At 39.1% G+C, this 25,544-nt stretch overlaps 1 protein-coding gene across 6 annotated transcripts in view; it reads left to right on the forward strand.

The window, feature by feature from the left end:
• ncam1b (neural cell adhesion molecule 1b) overlaps positions 1-25,544 on the forward strand; it is a 100,723-nt gene that overhangs the window by 41,368 nt on the left and 33,811 nt on the right. For 4 of the 6 annotated variants that reach the window (XM_049575589.1, XM_049575590.1, XM_049575592.1 and 1 more), the window contains exons 3-8: positions 1,494-1,703; positions 3,358-3,501; positions 5,268-5,405; positions 5,774-5,891; positions 9,667-9,827; positions 13,703-13,845. In XM_049575589.1, coding sequence (XP_049431546.1) covers positions 1,494-1,703; positions 3,358-3,501; positions 5,268-5,405; positions 5,774-5,891; positions 9,667-9,827; positions 13,703-13,845 — 914 coding nt within the window. Of the gene's footprint in view, positions 1-1,493; positions 1,704-3,357; positions 3,502-5,267; positions 5,406-5,773; positions 5,892-9,666; positions 9,828-13,702; positions 13,846-15,150; positions 15,175-25,544 lie in introns of all 6 variants that reach the window. The other 2 variants (XM_049575588.1, XM_049575591.1) reach the window with 1 other exon arrangement.

Consider the following 25,544-nt stretch of genomic DNA (forward strand, 5'->3'; position numbering starts at 1 on the left):
ATGATGTGCTCTGCATACAATATACCCTCAATATAGCCTCTCCATATGAGTTTAATTGAAAGATGAGCATCTGTGTTTTTTAAGTTATTGAAAATTGTACTGTTGGGATTTCTAAATATCCTGGTATACGTTAATACTGTGATACCATTCAACCCTACTTTGTACCTCAGTTTTACATTCTCATTTAGGCCAAGATTTGTTGGCACAGGTCTGTGATTTGAGTTTAAATTCTCATAAATATCTAACTTGAAAAAACAAAATTTGTAATCACAAAAAACAAATTCAAGTTGGCATGTTAGTACCATGAGTACTTCAGTGTTTCCTACAGAATTAGTATTTGTGGCGGTAGCTGCAAGAGGAGTGGAGTGTAGAGTGTGTTCCAAAACCTGTTTTGACTATGAAGCCTGCACACTTCTCATGTTCATCGATGACGTGTATGAACTATACTGCAGATTGGAGTGATAAATAGAGTGAATGACTCATAGGAATGGGTCCAGTGCAGGCTAAATGCGTATTGGTAGGTCGGTGTTATGTGTCATTATCGAAAACTATGATAATCTAGTCACATCTCTTGCTGCATTCAGGCTCTGTCCTTCCTCTCCTTGCAGTTCTGGTACTCATTCAACTGAAGTTACGTCATGTAACTACTATTTCTAATAGCAAAACGTTACCAGCAGAAACAGTGCATGTTTTTTGCAACTTCAATAACGTCTACTGCTTTACATTTGACACACAGCACCACTCGAGTAGTTCCAGTCTGCATTTGTGATGCTCGTCTGTGGCACATCAACCTTCAGTGTTGAAAGGCTATTACTCATGACGTGGAACCGATCAGATAGTGCTGGGACATTGATTAAGCCTACAGAGTGATGACAGCAGACAAAGAGAGGTGGCTACATCAAAGCCAAAGTAACGCCATTTTCAGGTCTTTTGTTTTTTTCATCGGCTATTGGATTCTAAACAGTAAAACAATGTGGTGGTCAATGATATTGTTGCAGGCCACCACAAATGACTTCATTCATTGGAAACACTGTACTTATTGCACAAGATGTTCACATAGATAACTGGTTCTCAGCAAAAAGTATTTTAGTCTAAAACCACGTTGCTTTACAAAGCTATCTTTTAACAACATATACTGACAGCCTGATGATTTAGGGGTCTGGTATACGTACATGTATCTATGTGGGTGAAATGCCCTAATCAATGATTGACCTTTGTTACATGAAACCCCTGTTAATCTCCTGAGTTTCCTGTTGCTCTCACCATCTGCTCAAGGCAAAACATGGCATAAATGTTTGATATTTTTTCATATGAATTTTATTTCATCAGTTATTCCTAAGAGCTAAAATGCATAAACCACAGGCTACAGTCCATGCAGGAGTGTGAACAACCTACAATATTCAGTCTGTGGGCACTGGTGACCTACACTGATGTTGAAAGTATACATTTTAGATAACTGTTTTCTAACATGCTGCTCTTCACTGTGCTCTCAGTTGTAGGCGTTGCCAGGCACATAGACTGGTTCGGACCAAGTGGGGACAGGATAGAACCGAACAGACCAGACATAACAGTAACCCGTAACGATGAGTCATCCTCCACCCTCACACTTTATAAAGCTGGGACTGAAAATGCAGGGACATACAAGTGTGTCGCAACTAATGGAGACCAGCAAGGGGAGTCAACCGTCAAAGTGAAAATCTTTCGTAAGTATTTTCCCTCATCCCATACACTTCCCAATTTTGCTTTCCTTATTGAGTGGCATGAACACAGAAGGAAAAAAAAATCCTGTTTATTGAACTCATAGTATTTTATTGACTGCTCAAGGGCAACACATTACTCTTTTTCTTTTCAAGTGAGGATGGATTTTTCATCAGTTCAATAAACGGTCGGAAGACCATTAGAGGGCTGCTTAATGATCCTGTCTGTTGTGCAGTTCTTGTGAGTAATGGCTTTTATTTTCCATGAATGCCAAGCATCAGCAAATGTCCGTCAGAGATGAAATCCCTTCCCAAACAGAACTTTTTGAGGTTATAATTAGAAGTGGTCACCCATGTAGATACTGCATATTAAAATCAATATGCAGTGTCTTTCACAGAAGTTTTTGAAGATAAGCATTTGTCTTGCCTTTTGTAAATGTAAAACTGTGTTTTAATTTAAAATGTCACACTATTTAGATGTGAAACACTTTGTCTCTAGAGAGGTAGAAACTCTAGCAACACAGATTATAAAGAACGACTTTAAGACCAAGCACCTTGTTGCTGCCCAATCTGTAATGATGTTTTTTTTGACACACGTGCAAAGATGGTTGGGGTTAGGCATTGACCTCAAGTGGTCAGGGTCACGACAGCCCATCAGTCAGGCGACAGGACCTGAACAGATCGGTTTGTGGTTCGATCTTGTAGTGACACACCTAATGATACTAGTCGACCCCAAACTCACACATTAATATTAAGCAAGCTCCCGCCGTTGTCAAAGCAGCTGTAAACACAGGAACTTCTGCCACCTATAGGAATGGAAGGCATGACGACAGCAGCAGTTTGCAGATGTAATGTAATGTCACCTTCTGTAGTCAAAGAAAATAACAGCTGCTGCAGTTTTTTCACTTGTGCCCCCTGAAGGCAATGATGCAGTGGTTAGCATTGTCATAGTGGTTAGCAATAGGCTTCCCGGCTCAAATCCAGGGTGGGGGTTCAAACCCAGGTTTAGGGGAGCCGTTTGCATGTCCTCCCTGTGTCAGCTTGGGTTTCCATAGGGTACTCCAGTTTCCTCCCACAGTCCAAAGACATGTAGGCTAGGTTAATTGGTGACTCTTAACTGCATGAGCGTGAATGGTTGTCTGTCTCTATGTGTCAGCCCTGTGATAGCCTGGCGACCTGTCCAGGGTGTACCCCGCCTTCCGCCCAGTGTCCGCTGGGATAGACCCGCTCCCCCCCAATTTCTGGTAACTTAAAAAAAATCACAATTTAGGGGAGCTTGTTTAAAGTGACTTGAGTGAAAGAATTTCCTCTTTACCATAGCGACAAGGAAGTTGGGTGGTTGTAAAATGGGTCAGAATTGAATTGTTTTTATACACAGAAAAGACAGTGATTGGTAAAATTGCCAAGCACCATTTCAGTTTGACACTTTTTTACAGGAAAATTGCGGGTAACTGACAAAAAAATTGTTAATTTTATTTTGAAGCTATCCTACTGTGTGTGGAACAATTTTTCAAAACATATGCTTCACTCAGTGTCCATCTGTAATAGTGAACAAGAATGTTTTACTTCCCAGCTGTCAAGCTAAGTCAGAAAGATGGAGTTTTGATGAGACTGAAATAACCACTATAAAGTATAAAGTGTTTTGCATCTTATATTCCAGAAAAAATCACCTTCACAAATGCACCCTCGCCCCAGGAGTTTACAGAGGGAGACAATGCTGACATTATTTGTGACGTCGTCAGTTCCCCCCCACCTACTGTCCTCTGGAAATATAAAGGAGCAAGAATACAGATGGAAAAAGATGGTAAGACTTCTCTGAACAGCACGGTGATCATATTTCTATTTGTCTTGATTAGGTGTTTAGCTCCTGTCATTTCTTTTAACTCAGCACATTCTTAATATGCCTGAGCTGTTAGTGTTTCATACAACTCTTACTCTCTGACAAACATTAGCTAATGATTATGAATGGTTTTAAATATTGTTTGATATTTAGTTTGTACGACCTATTTGCATAATGGTTTGCATAAAATGCTTTTTAAGTCAATTATAATAGAGAGTCAAAATAATCAAAAGTCTGTCATGACGAAATGTTTTTGTTCCTCTTTGTATTGCTTTCAGAAGTTAGAACTGTCACACAACTTGATGCATGATTACCTAGCCATACAAATGTTAAAGGTCTCATATGCAGGATTGTTAGTTGCTTTTTGTGAACATGCTTGCTAGCAAAAATGAAAGTAAAAGCCAACCCTAGATTCACTCTCATTTGACATTTAGCTATGTTATATTTGCGTTTTCGGGCCGTGTCTCTTGCGTGAGTGCAGCTCACAGTCTGGCACCTTGTTACTACTTCAACTGCACTCTGTGGGGGTACACACCAATTAAGGTCTTGAACACAGAAAATTAGAAAATACAGGCAGAGGGGCAGAGTCTCTGCAGAAAAATACAGCGCCACACACAGAGAGTGAGTCATAAATGATAATTGAGAGGAATTACTTTTGCATGAGTCCATAATTTTTGTAGGACAACCCTGCATTGTATTCCTATAACAATGTCATGTGGCACAAACATGAAGAGTAACATTGTTGTAGTAGGTTTGTAGAGTTAAGATTTGATGATGAACTCTTATAACAACTGCAGAAAAGCATATTTTGAAGCAAAAGTCTGACTCAAAAGCCAAACTGATAATGTGATTAATTCATTGTAACTGTAACAGACATAAACTACAGGACATGCTACAAGCCTACATAGTCACAATACAAGCACAGACACAATAAGCTATAATGGGTATGCAGATTCATCAGCATCAGAGACTTGAAATTGTTCATGCCTTGCCTTTGTTACCACCCTCCTCCAGGGTTTATCCTGCGCTTTGAAAGCAAAAATTAATTTGGTTTTTAAATTTGAAAATACAACAGATTCCCTGTTATTCACCTCTGACACCAAGCAATATCATAATGCGTTTGGTATTGTTGGTGTCGCTCTCTGGAAAATAATAACACGGGCTCATGTGTGGGTTGTGATAGTATTTTGAATTACTACATGATTAAATTTGTTCGGTTCACATTTCATCTCCAAGTGAGAGAGCTCTTGTGGGCTTTGGCCATATTTCTCCTTTTCTGGAGCTGGTGGATGGAGTGTTGGGCATGCTCTCAGATATGAATTTGACGAAGTGGAAATTGCATATAATCTGTTTCCAAAAAAAGATTATTTTAATGTAACAGTGTACCCCCAGACAGACAAAAATATTGCAGATTGTTCAGACTAGTGGTGCTTGATTAAAATGCATAAATTTAACGTTAAATTTAACAGTGCAGATATATTAGAGGCTAAGTCAGACATCAGTGTTAAATTGTTGTCAGTCTGATTTATCAAAGGGAACTTTTTCAGTGGCTGTCCAATTGAGATGACGATTTGTTTTATATATTTATATATATATATGGCACTACATCATGATGTAACCTTCTTGGTAGCACAACAGCAGCTGTTTATCATCAACTGACTTGTACCTAATATAAACTTTCCAAATATATAACACACCTGACAATGCATTCATCTCCTGCTTCCTTTCAGTTCGCTTTAAGGTACTGAGCAACAATCACCTTCAAATCCGTGGCATAAAGAAGACAGATGAGGGCTCGTATACCTGCGAGGGTCGCCTCATGGCCCGCGGCGAGATTGATCTGCGGGTCATCAAGGTCGTTGTGAACGGTTAGCAGCCCTCGCACTATTTCCTCTTCCTTTTTGTTCCTGTGTGCATGTTTTTGTGTGGCAGGTGTCCCATGACGCTTAAATAAGCTGTATATCCTTAGAGGCGACCAGGCTCAGCATCAATGTGGAGACAGTTGCCCAGAGCAACCGTGTATCAAAGATGTTCCATGCTAATGAAGTCTGTTTCCTGCAACTTCTGAGCCTAGCAAATGAGTGTGCCTAAAATAAGTGCTCTGAATTTGTCACAGCTTGTGTCTCCGTTTCCCCCCCCTGCTATTTATCTATGTGACAATCTGCCTATGTATGTGTTTGTCTACCAATTTTTTCTTTTATCTATTTCATTTTTTATCTATCTCTGCGTGTCTCAGTGCTCCCGACCATCAGGGTATGGCAGTCAGAAGTGAATGCCACAGCAGATGTCGGGCAGCCTGCCATGTTGACTTGTGCTGTGGATGGCTATCCTGAACCCATGGTGACATGGACAAGGTAAAACTCTGCGAGCAACCAGAGAGACAAATGCTTTGCAGCATCACTTGTGAGATGCCGACACACTGGGCCTCATTCACCCATAAATATTTTCTTGAATCCATCCCTAATAAAGGTCCTTAGTGTTCTTAAACTGCAGAAATGTTTGCACCTGGGTCCCCATAATGATAAATCCCCCTGTCCTCGTAAGTTGAAAGCGCGTGCCGGTTGATCCTACTTAGCACAGGTAAATGCCCACAAATCCCCATAAAAGGCCATGAGACTGCAGGGTCGTGTGCACACACAGGGATTGAAGAAGAAAAATAATAAGAGGAAAAGTTGAAAGAAATAAGTCAAGACTGCCCAAGCGAAAGTCTAAAAAGGGTGGAGTATCAGACTCCTAAAAAAAACCTTTAATAGTTCTCAAGTGGAGATGCTTCTGTAGGAAGTGAATGCCAGATAAGTGGTCATAGCATCAGTAGTGGATATAAAAGAAAACAAAAGGATGCATACGATGCTAAAATATGTGTTAATCAAGTAACAACCACAAACTTAATGCATTATAGTAGCACAGTCATCAAGACTGAGGACAAAGACGAGCGCTGCACTACTCTCCAGGGTGTACGTGGTTCTGTTTGAGAGGGAGAAGAGGTGGAAGGTGGACTATTTCATTAAGTGTTTAATAACTTACCCATAATGCTTTGTCACTTGTTGGCCCGTGACATATTCTAGTGTGATCACTAATTATTAGATGGCATGGTTCAGATTAACATAACTGATGTGAAATGAAGGGTTGGTGTTGTGTTTATTTAAAAAGACCATAATGTTTTTTAAAATACTGAAAATATTAATTAAAATGTATTATGAATTAAAAAAATAATATTGTAAGATAAATCATGTAATATTATTCAATATAAAATACAGTCATTTTTTTCAAGAACATGTCAGCAAATAATAAAGGTAAGTGTGCTCTCGAGTGTGCATAGATTCTGTATTAACTAAGAAAAAAATCCCAAATAGGAAAAACATTGGTGAATCTTTGTGAAAACTGAGTAAGTGGGTTTTAAGAAGAAATTTCTTCTTAGTGAATGAGGCCTGTTGCCCTTATTATTTAAACCATGTGTTCATTTGTAGGATTAACCTTTAGTCAGGCCGTACATTGAATACATAGTCTATACTTAATATGCCTGATTTAACCTAATTTTAAAGTGATTGCTGTTGCATGTGAGGACCTTAGCCCTTCTCACTTTATTCATTATGTTATTTATTATTTGTTACAACTCAAACATACATAAATAGCATATTGACGAGTAAAGATTGTCATTTATTTTCAATCTGGGATGCAAGTTAAAGCCTATTAAAGTTTAAAAACACTTCAAATTACATTTTTGGCATTAGTGATTCATCAGTCATCGTCTTCTATTAGCGTGTTAGCATGCCAGCATTTGCCAATTAGCACTAAATACAAAGTAGAGCTGAGACAGATGGGACTGTCATTAGTTTTGCAGGTATTTGGTCATAAATCAAAATATTGAACAAATTAAAATTTTCACCTAATAACGGCACAATATAAAAAAAATGTGGAGCACCAAAGTCAACACCGTTCATCCTCTGTGGATTATTAATGCCTGTACAAATGTTATGGCAACCCAACACTTCTTTAGATACTCCAAAGTGGTGGAGAGACCAACAGATCAATATAACCACGCTGCTACTGAAGCTAAAAATGAGTTTTTGTCGGCAGCGGCAGTTGTAAATGGCACAAATGGTTGAGACACATAACATCAGTGTCATAAAAGCTGGCAGCAACAGATTAAAGAGAAAGGGCTAATTAGAAATAATAAGCTGAGTGGGTTGTGCGTGTACCAGCCAAATATGAGCTAATGTCAACTTTAAAATGAGAAAACATTTCTCTTACATGTGGGATTTTCCCATTGGTGATATTTACAGCAGTTTTTTGTTGTGTTTTATTTCACACAATTACACACAGTTACTGTTCTTTGAAATAAGAATCAAGCATGATGTTCATTACAGCCTTATACATGTCTGTGTTATGGTGGTGGTTGTTGTTGATGGCAGGACTGCATAAATAGTTTAATATTTCTCACCTTCAGTAACCTATAGGCTAGATAGCCAACATGTACATTATCATATACAGGGTTCCTACTGTCATTAAATTCCTGGAAAAGTTTTATGGTCTGGAAATTGTTTGGAATTAAGAGAATGTTTTGGAAAAGATTTGAATATACATTCTTTCAACTGATGTTTAAAAATGATCTTGAAAATTGAAATATGTTCCCTGTATAGCTAATATAAAATATCGTGCTGCACTTTTTGACCATTGAAACATCACTAGTATCATGTGATTCACACTGGCAAATATGCGGCTAAGTGGGGGCGGGAACATCTAACAAATGAGTGAAGTTAGCAAGCGTTAGCAGTCTCTTATCCACAAATGCCGGGGTAGTGCATGTTTAATAATGTGTGGCTTTTGAACGACAAATACAATACACAGCTCAAGAGAGAGGCAGATACTAGCCATGCTGGATCTAGGCTCTGCACCTGAAGGGAAGACGCATCAAGAGAACCAAAAGGCTGCTCGACAGACTGACAGCGTCTGCACATATTTCACACCTGTTGTATCCAGGCTAGAAAACATTATCGCTTTTACCAGCATAACAAGCATCTGTATAGCTGCAAGACATCTTGAGCCAACGCTCAACCAATTAATCGACGTGTCTAATGATCTGCGTACCCATTTTGAATTTAAATTTAATTTATGTCATGTAAATGTTACAGAAAATGTATGGACGTTTTTGAAAATACATTGGTGAAAGTCTGTGGGAACTCTGTATATAATGTTAGCTGCATTATTATATATCAGACATTATTATAGAAATATCACATAATAATGTGAATAAAATGTTTTTACTGAACTAGAATACATAGGCTGCACTTGCAATAGTCACACTGTCCAGGAAATGTCATATATATTAGGTAACTCAGCCTCATCAGGAAGACACTCTAGGATATTAGGGATATTGTGCTAACTGGTTTATTCATTGCAATTCGAAACTTAATCACAGGGTATCAAAGGTGCATGTAAACAGTGAAACATGAGGACTGGAGTGTCATCAGTATCCACATTATTCTGTGTATCTGAATACAGCCATTGATAGCTTGATGCTTTGTTAAACTGCTCTTGTTCATCTTGTTTCCAAGACAGCAGTTGGCTGTGTAGACAGCTTCGACTGTGGGGGCACAAAGTGCAAACAGCCCAGAAGCTACTGCTGAATTTTAGTATTTTGTTGCCCTTGAAATCATTTTTATGCTTGTGTTTCTAGAAAGCACCTGCAACTTGTTGAAAGCTGCATTAAAACCCAAAACATGTGATCGCAGACAGTTTGAGGCCAGAGAACATTACTACATGGATGGCAATGGTGACAAACAGTCTATACTTCACTCGGACAGAAAAAGATGGCACATTAGCCATTTTTTTGTTGGAATTTAAAAACGAACACTAAATGTCAGAAAGCTAGCAGAACAAAAACATCTTCGCCCCATTTTCTGCTCTGTAATTTCAGCTTTCATCTCTTATTTTTTCATAACTGCACTTCCTCTTTACCACTTCATCTTTTTGTCATTCAAGGATCTAGAAACTACTGATTAGTTTCTTGGTCACGATGAGGGAAAAAAAGAAGTTATCTCTCAAAGAAAAGCTTTTATGGTTTAAAAATAATGTTTGTAATGGAGTGGATAGACATATATAATGTTCAAACACTTGTGTTTTCCACAGGAACGAAGTGGTTCTCGAGGCAGGAGAGAAGTACAGCTTTAATGATGATGGCTCTGAAATGACATTAATGGATGTTACCAAACTGGATGAGGGCGACTACACCTGCATTGCCAGGAACAAGGCTGGGGAGAGTGAGCAGGAGCTCAGTCTGAGAGTGTTTGGTAAGGCACAACATTTTATATACATACATGCATGAGCTGAAGTGACAATATAAAATGTTCCAAATGTGTGGGAATGATGTATAAGAGTACGTAGGTGGGGGAAGAACAATACTATGGTTATGTGTCTGTTTTCTAAGGGATACAAGATGAGGTGTTGTTTCAGTGTGGGCTGTGGATGTTTCATGTAAGGATGAAGCTTAAGGATCCAGAGAACTGGCCAAGTGGGATGAGCTCAGCTAAACTCTTTGAAGTCTTTCTCTTTTTTTTTCCTTCTCTTTTGCCCACTAGGTTGTTGTTGTTGTCTTTATTTTTTCACGTAACAACCATAATTTAAATCACAACCACAACAACGTACATGTAGTCTCATAAATTAAATTTACAATGAGTTATCTGGTTCAGTTTGTTTTCCCAAACAACTGAAATGGCCAGGGCCTGGTTCTTAAGATCTCAACGGGTAAACGATCACCATGAAATTACTGGAGAAAGCTTTCAAAGCAGGTTGTTTACCTCTTTAGCAAGATTTACCTCATTATCTGAAAGATTTTCTTGCACTCACAAAGCTCTGGTCTCCCACCATCACTGTGGGAAAAGCTGCAGTCATGCGTGTCTTGTAAGCTCCCTCTTCTGAATATGGAAGCTGTATTAATGTGTGTTTTTTTTTTTTTGTCCCTGATCGGAGTTCTTGAATATTTAGTGCTGGTCAATACCAAGTAAGATCAGATATTTTCTTTCATGTAATACCTCCAAGCTGCTAAAAAATGTGGTTTGAAATCTTAGGTATTTCTCTATAATGCAGTAATATCACACTTGAGGTCATATTTCTTTCATACAGCAGTTTTACAAGCGCCATTTATTGGTCAAAATTAATAAGCAACAACAGAGTATGAATTGTTTGTTTATTTTGTCATTCATTTGGCTCCACCAACACAAATAGTTCTGTAGCTGGACGGGGCTGGACTGTTGCCAAGCAACACATAAACATTCCTGCTCACTAGCGTGCTACTTTGTAGGCCGTGTTCTTTGTAAAATGTATGTAAAATGTAAAAAATTTATCTGTGTGTTTCCATTTATTGTGCAGCCGGTGACACAAGAGTCTGTTGACTCCTGTGTTTCTGTTTGCCTTCTTCTGAGAGCCATTCATAATTTAATTCATATGTGGACATATGTTAATTTGCAGTGCAGAGTTTGTCAAAACAACCGTTACTGTAGGCTAATTAATGTTTTAAACACCTGTGAAGTGGAGTGCATGCATAGTTAAAATTTGCAGTGCTGTTGACTTTTATACCATCACTCATAGAGTGAAAGTAATCAAATTACTTGGTTGGAACTAACTGTTGTATAATATTCAATAATTCTGACTAAAACAATTAAGGTAACGTTCAGAACAAAAGTATTCTTTAGGCCCATTCAGACTTGATTTATATCTTGAGGGGAGGCGGGGTGATTTTAACTCTACTGCTCACTGATTTTAATTCTGTCCGGAGTGCTTCTGTGGGAAATACTCACCCCAACCTCAGTGATATTTACAGCCACAATTACCCACTGTTTTTCCTCCTGTAAATTTAAACCCTTTCCTGAGCGACCTCCTTGTATTTTAAAGTGGACCTTTGAGTTTTTTCTCCATGAAGAAAAGCTTGTTTCTCAGCTTAATTTCTTGCGGGGGTTGTTTTTTAATCAGCTTAGTGTGAAATTTGGCTTTTAGGTGAAAATGGAGTAAGTCAAAAATGTTATTGCTAATCTGGTGGATGAAAACATGCCGATGATCATGAAAGATATGTTGAAAGAAAAAAAATGATGAGACAAAACACTTTAAAAGCTGCAGGTAGCTATTTTTTTTACTTATACTGTATTTCTTTGCTTTTTTGTACTTTTTTATGACATTTTACTTTTTAATGTGCTAATAGAAGTGCAGAATTGCTGTTGGCAGTTCTCGTTTGCAATGTCCCTGTAGATGAACAGACAGCTATAATTGGTTGTGATTGTTCTCACGCAATTTCTGAAGTGTCTTTTTTAATGATTTCTAAGCAGGTTTATTGACATTAATTTGCAACAGAAAAGGCAGATAATGATATCCTCGGGAAGTGTAAGTCACACCGACTGATACCAATATGTGTTTTTTGTTTGTGTGTTAAGATTTGACTGAGTTATGAGTCTGAGAAGGAGTACAGTTTTTAACTCAAATTTGCTTTTGGCTTTCTCTTGTAGCTTTGTTGTGCTGAGTGTCCATGTCTATCACAGATCACATCCTGTAACTTTTAGATGGTTAAGATGCTGCCTGAAATGATCAGTTTAATTACTGAAGAGCACCGTGAATATTTATATCCCCAACACCCCCTGTAATGTTCATCCTGTCCGAATGGGGCTTCAAGTGTTATTTATCAAGAGTTTTAACACTCCAAACCCAGCTTCAGGATTGTGTGGGTGTGTTTTGATCAATTTGATTGACAGTGCTGGCAAACAGCCTCCCAACCATCATTTGATTTAGATTCAACTTGCTAAATTCTAATTAGTGAAGTATGTGTACCTCACCCACTTCAAACCACTGAGAAGAGCAAAGACAAAAAAGAAAAACAGACATTTTCCCTGTGAAATAACCACACTGATCTATCTTTAAGTGAACACATGGTGTGTCCATGTACGACCTCAAAGTAAGAATCTAACGGAGAAAAAAGATTTTAAATAGCGCTACACTTAAAGTAGTAAAGCCAATTGTTTGAGCTGCTAATACCTCTGAACTCAGATAAGATGTTTCCATCAGCATCTTTGGCAAAAAGATTCTAAGTTTGTGAGCGTGCAGCTGCAGAGGCAAATTCAAATAAACACAAGAAGTTTGTGCTCTAAGGTTTAGGCTGGATTCCTTTCTCTCCAGCATGAACAAAATACTGAAGTTTAAATTCAGTTGTTTGACAGCAGCAGGCGCTTTTCAGAGGCGTCATGCGCCTGCCAGATACTTGAAGCAGCTTTGCTCACTTTACTTGCTGACACACATCAAAAACCACTGTCGACTCTTCATTTGTTTGTGCCGTTCCATGCTGCTATCAGCTCACATGGCGGCGTCCTAGAAAATGGGTCCAGTGTTTTAACCATGACCACAGTATCAGGAAATGGGTTAATGTAGCTGAAAGTATCAATTAAAAAAATAACAATCGGATCTGACACCAATCCTGCCTTATGACACCCCTGGCTGTGAATACAAATTGTTGCTTGTTCATTCAAATATGTTTTTGTGTCGAAATGACAACACAGCTGTCCAATTTTTTATTCAGCAGTTATCGGCTGAGATAAAAGCATTTTAATACAAGGTTTCGATTGTTTTCTGATGGTAAAAAAAATGAAAATTATACAGCATTTACGACAGTGAACAGGCTTTCCTTGAAAATGTACAAATGCATTACCTAATCCATGCATTTATCCTTCATGGAGTGCAGTGAAAAATATGAAAGCACAGAGTAATGCTCAAACTCGCACGACAGAAGTAGCACTTTGCTTCGCTCTGCTCATGTCACAGTTGTGGCACCCTGCTGCGCTTTCAGGTTAGCTCAGGTGTACTGTAACTCGACAGTTCTGTCAAATGTAAACAAAAATGAAGACCGGCTCCTTTGAGATAGGCTAAATAAATTATTACATGAATTAAGTCTGGATCCAAACGTGGTTATCACAGCGTTGCCGCTGCTGGGACTGGAAAAGCTTAAATAACAGTTTGACTGCCGTAGAAATCCCCCGTCACCTGTCAAACTACTGATCCTCTGCCTGCCTTTGAACTCATCCCACATCCACTGAGTTGTTCTTTTACTTATTGTACTTGTGCTGCCAAACCACCTGGCATGTCTTGTTGAGCTTGTGCCGTTGTGATGACTTTGTTTTTGTTTTTACAGTCAAACCTAAGATCACGTACATCGTAAACCAGAGCATTTCCGAGATGGAGGAGCAGGTAACGCTGACTTGTGAGGCGTCAGGAGATCCAACGCCCACCATCAGCTGGAGCGCCGGTGAGCGCGTCTTCACCGAAGGAGAGCAGGTAAAATAATAAAGGCAGTATGGATGACAGAAGCTCGATATCTCAAATCCTAGGTATTCAGTTCTGGTCCTTGTGGGCCGATGTGCTGCAAGCAATTTTCCTCCTGGAGTTAATGAACCACACGTGGTGCAAAGTAGACTGATATTATCTGTGTCCCAGTTGCATACTATACATAAATTCTAACCTCTCAGTTTTTAAGTAACTGGTTCACGCTGGGGAAATTAGGTGCTAAAACCATTTGGTAGATGATGAACTAAAGGGGGAAAATGTGAGATGATGAATGGTGTATTTTCTCTGGTGACAGCGTGTAAAGTAATTCATACTGAAATAAACATGTACTTCACTTGCAGTTTGTGACGATTGTAAATTGGAAATTAAGGACATGTTTCTGAAGTTGTAGCTTGACTGATATCAATTAATCTCATGCTTCCTTTCCTGTATTTCCAATATGAAAAGGTCCATCTTGTGCACTAAGTTCGTTATAGTAGAGTTTATATTTCATTATGGTGTGGAATTGGGACACACTGAGTAGTAACCACCAGGGAGGAACACAAAGCTGCAGGATGCCGGTATCTCAGGGAGAGGAATTGAATACCTTTAACCTGAATTCAAGAGGTATATTGATCATGCACAGGTGGGGGACTTCTGCAGCTTCCTCAACAAGGTTTCTGTACTGCTGATTATTTCCCCTAAATTAGCGGCTCCTTCGAGACGGCCCAGAGGATCTCATGTAATTAGCTTAGCGATACTCAGCCTGTAATGTGGAGTACACTCAGATTTGACTCGAGTTTTCCCAAATGTCAAGAAAATCTGCATCAGAAACCTAATTATAACATTCCCAAAATAAGCATGCAATTTGAGGCAATAATTAAACTTTGTCTGCTTCTTATTGTACAGCATTTGCTAGAATGGGCACTTGGACAATCAAGTGTTTGTTTAGCATTTTCAATCCCCATTGTCATTATTCTGCTCATGCCAGGGATTGAAAAGTTTAATTTAGTTTATCTATGGATATTCTTTTACCATCTTTTGAATTTGTGTTGAGCTGTACCAACCATTGCATTCCTGATACTATGTCCTCTTGGTAATGTCTTCAACAATACTTCATGTGCAAACCATTAAAAACAGTGAATACCTGATTGGTATTCTCGTACATCTATTGCCCACATGGCCTGCTTCTCCAAGGTCTTGGTGTCTTGCTACAGTTGAGAGGTAATGAGGGGGAAAATGCTTCAGAGATATACTGAAGTTCATGGAGGAATTCTGGAGCCAGTCCATTACATGCACTACATTTTCTTCCTACAGGCACATCTAAACAGGATCTATCAGGTATGAAATCCGCGTGGCACAGAAATGTACTGGAGTAGTGTTGCATAGTATGCCTCCAGATTTGACAAAAGCCCCAGTGAAATCAAATAATCCCTTTTTATTGAAAAATTCCAAGCTGTTTCTTGAAAACCCCAAGGAATGATCTCATCAGAGTTCATGAAATTGATTCGAGTGCTGCATGCTTCCCAAATATATAGCCTGAAAACTTCACTGATCTTGTGATAGAAAGTGCGTGGAGCTTATCTCATGAGATCAGATGACAATTTGGTTAATAACGTAATAAAAGAAACGCCATTTCTGTGTCGCTGTTGCCTGATCATTTCAAACTTTACATCACAGCATGAGGTTGCCTGGATCTAAGCCCAGCTCAGTCTGTCTGTCATCTCCATAGTACTGTAGATTGTCTAACATTAATGTCAGTATCACTTGAAAATGGAGGGTAAAAGTGCTCCACCTAAAATCTTTTGAGTATCAAACCCCTGCAGACAAAAATATAGAATATGAGTGTTTGAAACGTAGCGATCATAGAGGTGGCCGGTGGAGAAGTGGATTATGCTGCAAGAAGTGGTTTAATGGGCATTTCTCCAACTGTGAAAACTGGTTGCTATTGGAATCCATTGTAATTGACATGATTTCAAGCAGACTGCAGCCACTGTGCCACCTGTCAAGCCTCCAGGGCTTAGTGTTTGATATTCAAAAATAGGTTTTGAGTGAAGCATCACTTTGAGTGCAAAACACGCTACCACCATATGACGCACGTCACGACAGGCCTATTTTTTTTTTTTTTTCCTCTGTAAACCCACACACCCACAGTGGAGAGGCTCACTGGCACACATGGACGCAGAGCCCAGTAACAGTTTACACCTCTGTCCTGTTATCCTGTATAGATGTCCTATGAGAAGCAGCATTATTTTACAGAGCACACCTCCCAGCTGCTCTACCTCGATTTCCTCCTCTGTCAGTGACAGATCGTCTTATTTTGTGGTCTTGAAACTGTCATAATGGATGTGCAGACACTCATCAGAGGGTTAGAGTAACTCTCAGAGCTTAGTATCCCACCATTATATCTCATAAAAGATCACCTGGAAAGCTGTACTGTAGGTGTGAAGATTGACTCTGTGGATGCTGAGGAAATAAATAACACACAGAGGCTTTTTGTTATTAACAGGAACAGAAAAAAGCAGAATATCATGTAGCCCTGTTGACGTGCAGCACCATGACATGTCACATGGCATGTCATGTGACTTAGAGCTGTGCCGTGGTGGCAGTGTGTTTTGCATATTAGTCTGCAGTATGTTTTGTGATCTGTGACATCTCTTTACTGCAAGAAATGATTAGCAGCCTAACTGAGTGACCGTAGTAAGAGTAGATGCAGATTTCTTATATTTTCATTTGTAGTTTTATCAGCAAGGGAGGTGGTTTCCGTGGTGGGTCTCTAATGAATGCATGAGGAAATGGCTGCTAATTGTTTAATTGTCTTGTTCTGTTTGTTCATCTGATGTCTGTCTGTCATGCTATCTGTAATCATCATAACAGCTGTATTTCATCCAGGATGGTGTGACGATAGAAACAACATTCGTTTGGGGTGGACATGCTGAATTTGGAAAAAAAAAAAAAATGCAGCTGTTCAATTTTTAAGCAAACATTTTAGAGGTTGTTAAGTTCAGGATTTCTCATTAATCTATTGATGGGAGATTTCGTATCGGTCAGAAAACCAGTGCAGATCTGTACTGTGCCATTTTAGATGTGTGGTGGTGATGAATATACAGAATTAATTAGCAGTTAATTTGAATGTGTTTTTCAGTCTTTTGGCTCCTTAGCTGGTCAGCTGCTTTCATGTCTTGTTTAAATGGTACCGTGCATCAAGGACTTGGACTTTGTGGTGCAGAACTCTATCATCATGAGAAGATGACATCACAGCAGTGATGTTTTGTTCATTGTTAGACAAGAAACTCAATCGCATAAAGTAAGGGGATTACTGGAGTAATGTGTAAAAACCTCACTGGTGTGTAATTTTTACAAAAAGTTTACTTTTCCTTTTAGTTACTGCATACTGCTTAATGAGGAACAGACATAATGATGTTCTGTTTAACCAAATGCATTAAAAAAAAAAAGCTCCGTGATGTTAAGTTTATCTGCCCTGACTGCAAAGACTGTGAGCTCTTTACTCAGCCCCAATATAATAAGAAGGATACCGACATTTGTACATGTTTATGCCGTCTCCTATCTTTAAAGCTAGAATAAAGCCTTCAACAACTTTAAAAAAAAAAAAAAAAAAAAATCAATTTAGCATTTACGAAAGGTGCTCTGTGGAGTATTCTTGTAAATAAACAAAGGTTCTGTTTACAATCAGCATTATTTACCAAAACACATTTAGTGTCTCCTTGAGGTCGAACAAAAATATTTGCAATGCTAATTTTTTCAGAAAGTTTTGAAACCTAGGTTGTTTACATCCATGTTAACTTTCTAGCCATCTTCTTCTTTCCTGCATTTGTAGTAGTGTTTTTTGTGAAACCATCGGCAGGAGTGTGTATGGCATCGCCCACATGCACATGCACAGGCATAACAAAATGTGGACTATTGTTCCATAGTGTTAGTAGTGTTCAGAGGGTTTCCACGGTTCATGAAAATCCCTGGAAAAGTTATGAAAGTAGAAAAATCTTCTCAGGCCTGAATACTGTTTGGAATTAACAGTATTTTTTGGAAAAGTAAAAAACAAAAAACAAAAAAACAGAGTAACATTATACAAAATAGGTTCCTTGTATTACTCATTTAAAATCTAGTGTTGCGCTGTGTGACTGTTTAAATGTCAGTGTACACAGACCAGATCAATATGGCATCATCGCAATCATCGCCAGCCCCACCCCCCCTTTTGGAGGAATAGGACATGCTGTCACATAAGGAGAGAAATAGCAGAAAATGAGAGAAAAGCTGTTGTGTGGCGCCTTAGCCAAGGCTTTACACTGAGATATGAGGTACACAAGATGCATGAATATTCTCTGTCATGATGCTGGTGACAGTCACTACTGATAGAAACCGGTAGCTGCTTGAGTGGGAGGCTGCTGCAGAACAGCCATACAGTTGAGTAGCATTAGATTGTCGTCTCCAACTAAATCCTAGCATGTAGATCAAACAGTTGTTTATTAACAGGTTGGTTATTTACAGACAACAGTCAGCCTAATGATACCGGTGATTCAATCAAATATACATATTTTATTAAATCACCAAGTGAAGGGATCCAGACATCTGCGCATGTATAAATGCCTGGCTGAGCAATATCCGGCCATGGTGTTAGGTGTTGATCCAGTTGGACATGGGGGAGACAGAAGGAGCGTGACAGCTGTCAACCTTATTTTATCAAGGTAGCACAAAAGCTCAGGTACAGGCAAGGTCAGAAAACAATTATTAGCCATGTCTATAAAACAAAAGTTTGTTTAACAAAAAGGATACACATACTTGTTAAAAGTAAATTTAGCAGTGCTAGCAGTGTGCTTCTCCGCATATGCCTGGGAAGTGCATGTTTGATAATGTATGGCTGTATCTCTACATAGGCCTACCCATTTTAAACAAGTGAAATAAAGTCATGAAAATGAGGTAAAATATTATGAAGAATTATGGAAAAGCTTTGAAAATCCATAGGTAAAAATATGTGGGAACCTTGTGGTCAGAAACTCCACAGATTACCTTTAGACTTACATAATACAGTGGTCTCAAGAATTGTTGGCACCCTTTAGTAAAAATGAGCAAAATAAGATGCCAAAAATGTCTTTATTGCTTATCCTCATTATCTTTTATTTGAAGTATTCACAAAAATCTATCCTTTAATTGAAGTAACATAATAAAAAGAAACGATTTATTCTTACTTTGAGGCATTTTTCTCAAAAGTATGTGTGCTACAATATTTTCCACCCCTTCATTTAATATTTTGTGCAGCCTCCCTTAGCCAAGATAACAGCTTTGAGTCGTCTCCTATAATGCGTGATAAGGTTAGTGAACACATGGCACAGGATCTGAGACCATTCCTCCATAAAGAATCTCTCTAGATCCTTTAGATTTCCAAGTTCAGCGCTCATGGACTTTCCTCTTCAGCTCATACCACAGTGAAGTTTAGATAGTTGAACTGTGGAGGTCATGTTAAAACCTTTATTCGGCAGTCTATGAACCATTTTGCTGTAGATTTTGAGGTGTGCTTTGGACGATTGTCCTGCCGGAAGGTCCAACTTCAGCCCATTTTAAGCTTCCTGGCAGAGGCTGTTAGGTTTTCATGCAGTATCTGCTGCTGTTTGATGGAGTCTATGATATATCTTAACAAGATGTCAAGGACCTTTGAAAGTAAAACACCCAGACAACATCAAAGATCCACCGTCGTACTTCAGAGTGGGTATGAGGTACTTTTCTGTATGGCTATCTTTATGTCTACGCCAAACCCACCTTTGATGTTTGTTGCCTGAAAGCTCTATTTTACTGTCATCTGACCATTTTATCTGGTTCCATTGCGAGTCCCTGTAAAATCTGGCAAACTGAGGTGCTTTAGCTTGTCGTTGATTGACAGCAGAGGATTTTTATCTCGCAACCCTCCCAGAAATCTTGTGGTGATGCAGTTGGCATGTAATGGTAGTTTTGGAGACTTTCTGACCTCAAGACTCAACTAACCTTTGCAGTTCTCAAGCTGTGATCCTTGGAGATTCTTTTGCCAGAACCATTGTGCTCTTGGTGTGTTTGGTTAGTGTACGCACTTCTTCCTCTTGGCATCTTCAAAATCTCCTGTCACTTTGAATTTCTTAATTATTACCCTGATAGTGAAAATTGGTATCCTTAACTGTGAAGACATCTTCTTCTTTTATCCATTCCCTGATTGTGCATCTCAACAACCTCTCATCGCACATCATCGCTGTGTTCGTGGGTCTTTCCCATAGCAATAAATGACTATGGGAATTTAACCTGTGTCACCTCATATTTATACCCCACTGAAACAGGGAATCATGGTTGACAACTAATCAACCAGTTCCTAATCAAACCGGCTAACTTAAAAATGTAAATATGACTAAAAATATACTTAAGTTTGATTTTAATCATAGGATTCTGGGTGCCGATAATTGTGGCACATATGTTTTGGGGGAAAAGTAAATAAATTTACTTTACAAAGATCATTTTCACAGCCTATTTTGCTCATATTCACTAAAGCTGGGCAAACACTGCACGATTTGAGCCAGTTTTAGAAATGCTGTTGTTTAATTCCAACTCCCACGGTATGACTAAATTGTTTGCGATGTACAGCTAAGGCTCACGATTTATGCGCTCACACTGGCCCTCAATTATCAATCTAATGTTCAGACCAGCGCAGATCAGAGCGCAGAAATTCACGTGTGATTCGTGAAATGTTCTTTTCTCGCCAATCATGACACAGAAATGATTAGGCGTTCATACTGTAAATGTGGTGGCTGAAAACATTTGTCGTTTACATATCTCGCCCCAGAGCATTCTTGGTTTAGAGGCCCCACCCAAAGAGTTTATGACACAGGGAGGCTTAATACGACTAAGAGGAGAAACTTCTCTGAAAAATGTAAATGCTGAAATCCCAGGACCAGTTTAACCAACTGGTTGAATTTGGCAGACTGAAAAGTGGCATCAAAGGAAGTCAGAAAAGTGCAGTTAGCTGCGGTCAACAGCGTTGCAGTGGTCAGGTGACCTCGAGGTTGAAATATTTGATTTATACATCCATGATATATATTGACCAATAGCCTACGTGGCTGCAAATACATAGATGCCAGTCAGAATATGATCTACTGATTCTCCACCTCTGACAGATTTACTATGCTACACTGCTAGTCCATGCTGACTTAAACTTGCGTACACGAGCTAAGGCCTGATGTGAGATTTGATCATAGCCTCCACTCATGTCCACATATAAAAATGCAGTGCGTTGTGTGCCCACATGACCATATGCCCAGTTTTCTGTCATACGTTTGTTTTATAAATGAGGGCAATTGTCAAGCCATGACCTGAACACTCTCACTATACGAGTAAAATAGAAATTATAACTGTCTATTGGCTCATGTGGACTGTTCTGGCTATTGACAGTCAACAAAGATTTGTTTGAAAGCTCCAGGGCTGCAGGCTGGTGGAAGTTTGTTTGCTAGTAGAGCTTCAATTCACAATAATGTAGAAACAGACATTCTAATAAGAGCTTTAAAGTCAATTTCTGCCAAAATGAGTCAGTCTAAGTCTTGATTCCTTCTTTCTCTCTCTCTCTTTCTCACACATACATGTTAGCAAGTTAGCAGCACCAGGCTACGTCGTTAATTGACTGAGTGAGAAGAAAGGCACTGATCTTGTGTCATCGATTCATGGCTCTGCTGCAGCTGTGTGAGAGACTGGCAATGCTGCCATACAAAGGCAAAGCGCAGTAACTACACACGTGTTCAAAACTGAGTTAGGACTCCAAATGGGCTTGGTGACATCTATTCTGTATTGTGATAAAGTCTCCTGGTTCAATTTTGTCCCGTTTTAGAGGACAGAGAGCGTCAAGTTTGCATTAACTACAAAAGCTAAGCTAATACCAAGGCAAACTGCAGTAAATGATGCTACTGCATTCTGGCTTTGTTTTTGCGGCTTTGACACAGCAGATACTGCGGTCTGTGTTGGTAGCCTTATCCTGAAGGGGATTCTAACATTCTTGGTCCCAATCATAACACTCCCTCACACAGAACCAACAAGCCAACTAGCTAGCCTAGAGAAGGGTTAGGAAGATAAAAAATGTCAGCTTCATAATCAGTTAGCTAACTAAGTTACTGGCTAGCTAGCTGCTAGCAAATTATAGACAGACATTTTAGCATAGCTTCTTCCTTGAAGGCAATATCCACTCTGACAATGTAATGATAATCCAATTTAAAATTGGGTTGATGTGTCTTGATTCGGACATCTCTTAATGTTTCAGGCAGCTCATCCAACTGTAGTGGAAAGTGTTACTCTTTCAAAAGTTACCCAGTTCCAGTAATGCTATGGGAAAGTTAAAGTTAGCTTAAGTTAGCTGTGCCTCGAGTGCAACCGGCGGCAACAGGAGGAGCCGATTTAAAATAGCTGTCAAATCCGCCTGCTAACTATCCTTGATTTGCAAACAACGTTAGATCACATGATTGAGATAGAATATTGTGTTAGCTTCATTGATCGCCAAGGCAATTCAAGGGTTGCCAACAAAAGAAATGAAAATTCTTATGCAAGTCAACATACCAGCATTTATTTATTGTGTAAAATGGCAATGGTACTTGGGAAAATGATGACACATGATGGCCATTTCTTCAAAGTCAGTTATTTCATGAGCAAAACACTCTGTGATGAAAGGGGCATTGCGATAAAAGAAGATTCTTAATCTTGAGGGTCACTACTGAGGGATGTCAACATTTGAAAATTGGAAAAATCAATAAAACTATTGAAAACAATCAAAATGTAGTAAAAAACAGCAAGAAAGTTGGATGAACACATTTAGTTTAGATATACTGCACTTGGACTTTGCAATAGTGTTTCTGTCATAGTTTTTATCTATCCTTCCTGAGATGGCACTAGATGAATTTATTACCACTAATCTCCCTACGACGAAAAATTTTAGACATTTTTCTCCATGTCAGTGTTTGCGTAGTTGCTGCACTTTGACTTTGTAGGGCAGAATGGCGGACCAAAATTTCTGACACGTTAGAAATTCATCCAAACATTCGATGGCCAGTTGGGAGCAGTTGATGGGGCCATGATCTGTCCTCGCTGCCCTCTGTGCACTGCACAGCAAACAACACTGGATGAAGCTGAAATTCGGTCTGACTCTAAAATGAGTCGTGCGGCTCAAGAAACAGGTCAGGAACAGGGTCAAAGCGTACAGTGTATGCCCAGCTTTAGGGCACCAATAATATTCGAGGGCACTGTACCTCCTTAACCTTAACCAGTTCAATCTGTCAATAAGTTTTAAGTGGACTCTTTCAGTGGAGCTACGTGTAAAAGTAAAAAGAATAGAGAGCCACGGATTCAGCTTTTAATTATGCTGCATTTCAGTCATGTAAGAAACCAATACAGTTTTTGTTACATCTGATATTCTATGACAAATAAGCGAATCATTCTCAGTTTGAAATCCTGTCTGGCTTCATTCGACTCTGTTTTCTTTTTACCGTGGTCTCGGGTTTTAAAGGTTAACACGGGGAGAAACAAATTCTTTCTGAATAACCTCCTACACAAAATGTTCAGTGTCGGCAGACAAAAGCATTCTGCTAGAACTGTGAGTAAAAGGGGTGCACAGTGTGAGGATTGAGGGAGATTATTGTATCGTAATAGGAAAGCTGTGGTACTGTACATTCAAAAAGACGGGATAAAAGGAGTAAGTTCAAAAAGTGTTGTACAGTTGTGGGAGCATGCCTACGTAGACTTATGTTTCAAATTCAAATTGGCACTTATCTGCCGATAGTTTTGTTTTTGTTTATACGGCCATTAAAGTGAAGTGTTTATATATTTATTTTAAAACTTTCATCAACTTTTACGTGTGGTATTGGGTTGTTTCAGTCCTTTGAATGCATTCGCTGCGAGTCGCTCCAGATAAGTGTGTCTGTTTAATAACTGAAAATGTAAATGAAGTATTTATCCATGCTTTGTACTTTATCTACATAATGAATGTTTGGCTTATTTGAATACATATTAAACATTCTGCTTGATGCACAGAGTTTTCAAGCTGTAATTATCTGGAAATATTTTGAACTGTAACTATACAGAGGGAAGTTGTAGCGACAAAGGACTAATTATAAAACTTAAAAGGCACATTATAGTTTGAAGCCGATCGGATGATGGCACCTAATGTCTGTAATCTTTGTGTTTTTGTAAAAGAAATATTACGTTTCAGGACACAATGTGCTCTTAAGGTCTGCACTGTGCCAAGTAGAAATTAAAGACCTGAGAAAGGAAATTCATGATTATTTTATATGTAATAAGATGCGTAATTAATGGGGTGTGACAGCGGTTTAGGCAGGGCATCTAGGAACAGAGGGAAGCTTGAAGCGTTGCATGCCAGTGCAAAGAGAGCATTGTTTTTTCTAAACACAAAAGGCTACTCATTTACAACTGCACGCCTGCTAGCTGAGTGGTGGGGTGATGTAAGGGTTTCTTCACGAAAATGCTAGTCAGTTTTTCTGTGATGTGCTGGCAGAGGCTCTGGAGCTCAGCAGTTAATGACACAGGATGATGACAATATGCACAGTCAGGCGTCACCCAGTGCACGAAACTCCACCAGGGCTCTGTACATTTATGGGTTTAGTGTATTTGTGTTAGTATGTCTCCTCTTTCGCTGCATTGCCCTCTTCACGCTGACATTACAATTCATGTCAGAACAAAGAGTGAGGATAATTCTCTATGGAAGGGAATAACAATGGGCTGGAAAAATGATAAGTCCCACAGGAGCCGTCACCATATTGTTATGAGCATTTGCTCGGAGGAGTGATTTTGTTTTGGTGTCTTCCGTTTTGCACGCTCGCATCTGCTGCTCTTCATTGTCCTTTTGTTTTAAACAAACACCTGTCACAGATATGACAGCGATACTTGTCGGCTCACTTACTGCGGGAGCATCGCTGCAGACGAGCGTGTGTGTGTGGATGAGGTGGTGATGTTCCAGACTATTAGTTTGCCTGTTTTAATTGGACTACCACTCTTTCTCGGCACCGTGGTGATATGCAGCCAACTGCTGTTTGTAATGATGTACGGTGCACAGTTTGTTTTAGTGTGACAGTAGAGGACTTAAAATGGTCTTAGGAGTAAAGTGAAATTACTCTCACACTGTGAGCTTTGCATATGAGTTGTCCAATAATTATTTCATCCTCTCCTCTTTCTAGCTGCTTCTTTTCATAGTGAAAGGTGAACCCAGTTTGTCAGTGATGAAAAGTACTTGAATGCAAGCACACCGTATGTTCTTTATGTTTTTTTGTAGAGGACCTGGATTGATTATAAGAGAGTGATTTCTCAGTGTGAATAAATTGATGGTTTGATTCACTGTTTTGCCCTACAATTATTCCGGCAGATTGCTTTTATTTACTTGACATTTACTTGCAGTTGCACCTGATGAAATAGCTGTTTATCATTTTGCTTGTTACACTTTTTCGCTATGTGGGCCATCGCATCCCATCGTCATGCTTAACATTTTCTCCTCAGCCTCATGAAATCCATATAGCATGCTTTCCAAAGAACTTATCGTCTTGTGGGGTTGGGCTTTTCAGTGTCATTCATGATTTAACTTGACATGGCATGTTGACTAGAATAGTTCTAAGTGTTTGTTTGTTATCCAGCGGTTTGATGTGATCTGTAATGATGTGAAGTAATTCTGTATTCAGTAGAGTGGGAGATATGAC

Source organism: Epinephelus fuscoguttatus, linkage group LG5, assembly GCF_011397635.1.
Source record: "Epinephelus fuscoguttatus linkage group LG5, E.fuscoguttatus.final_Chr_v1".
NCBI lineage: Eukaryota > Metazoa > Chordata > Actinopteri > Perciformes > Serranidae > Epinephelus > Epinephelus fuscoguttatus.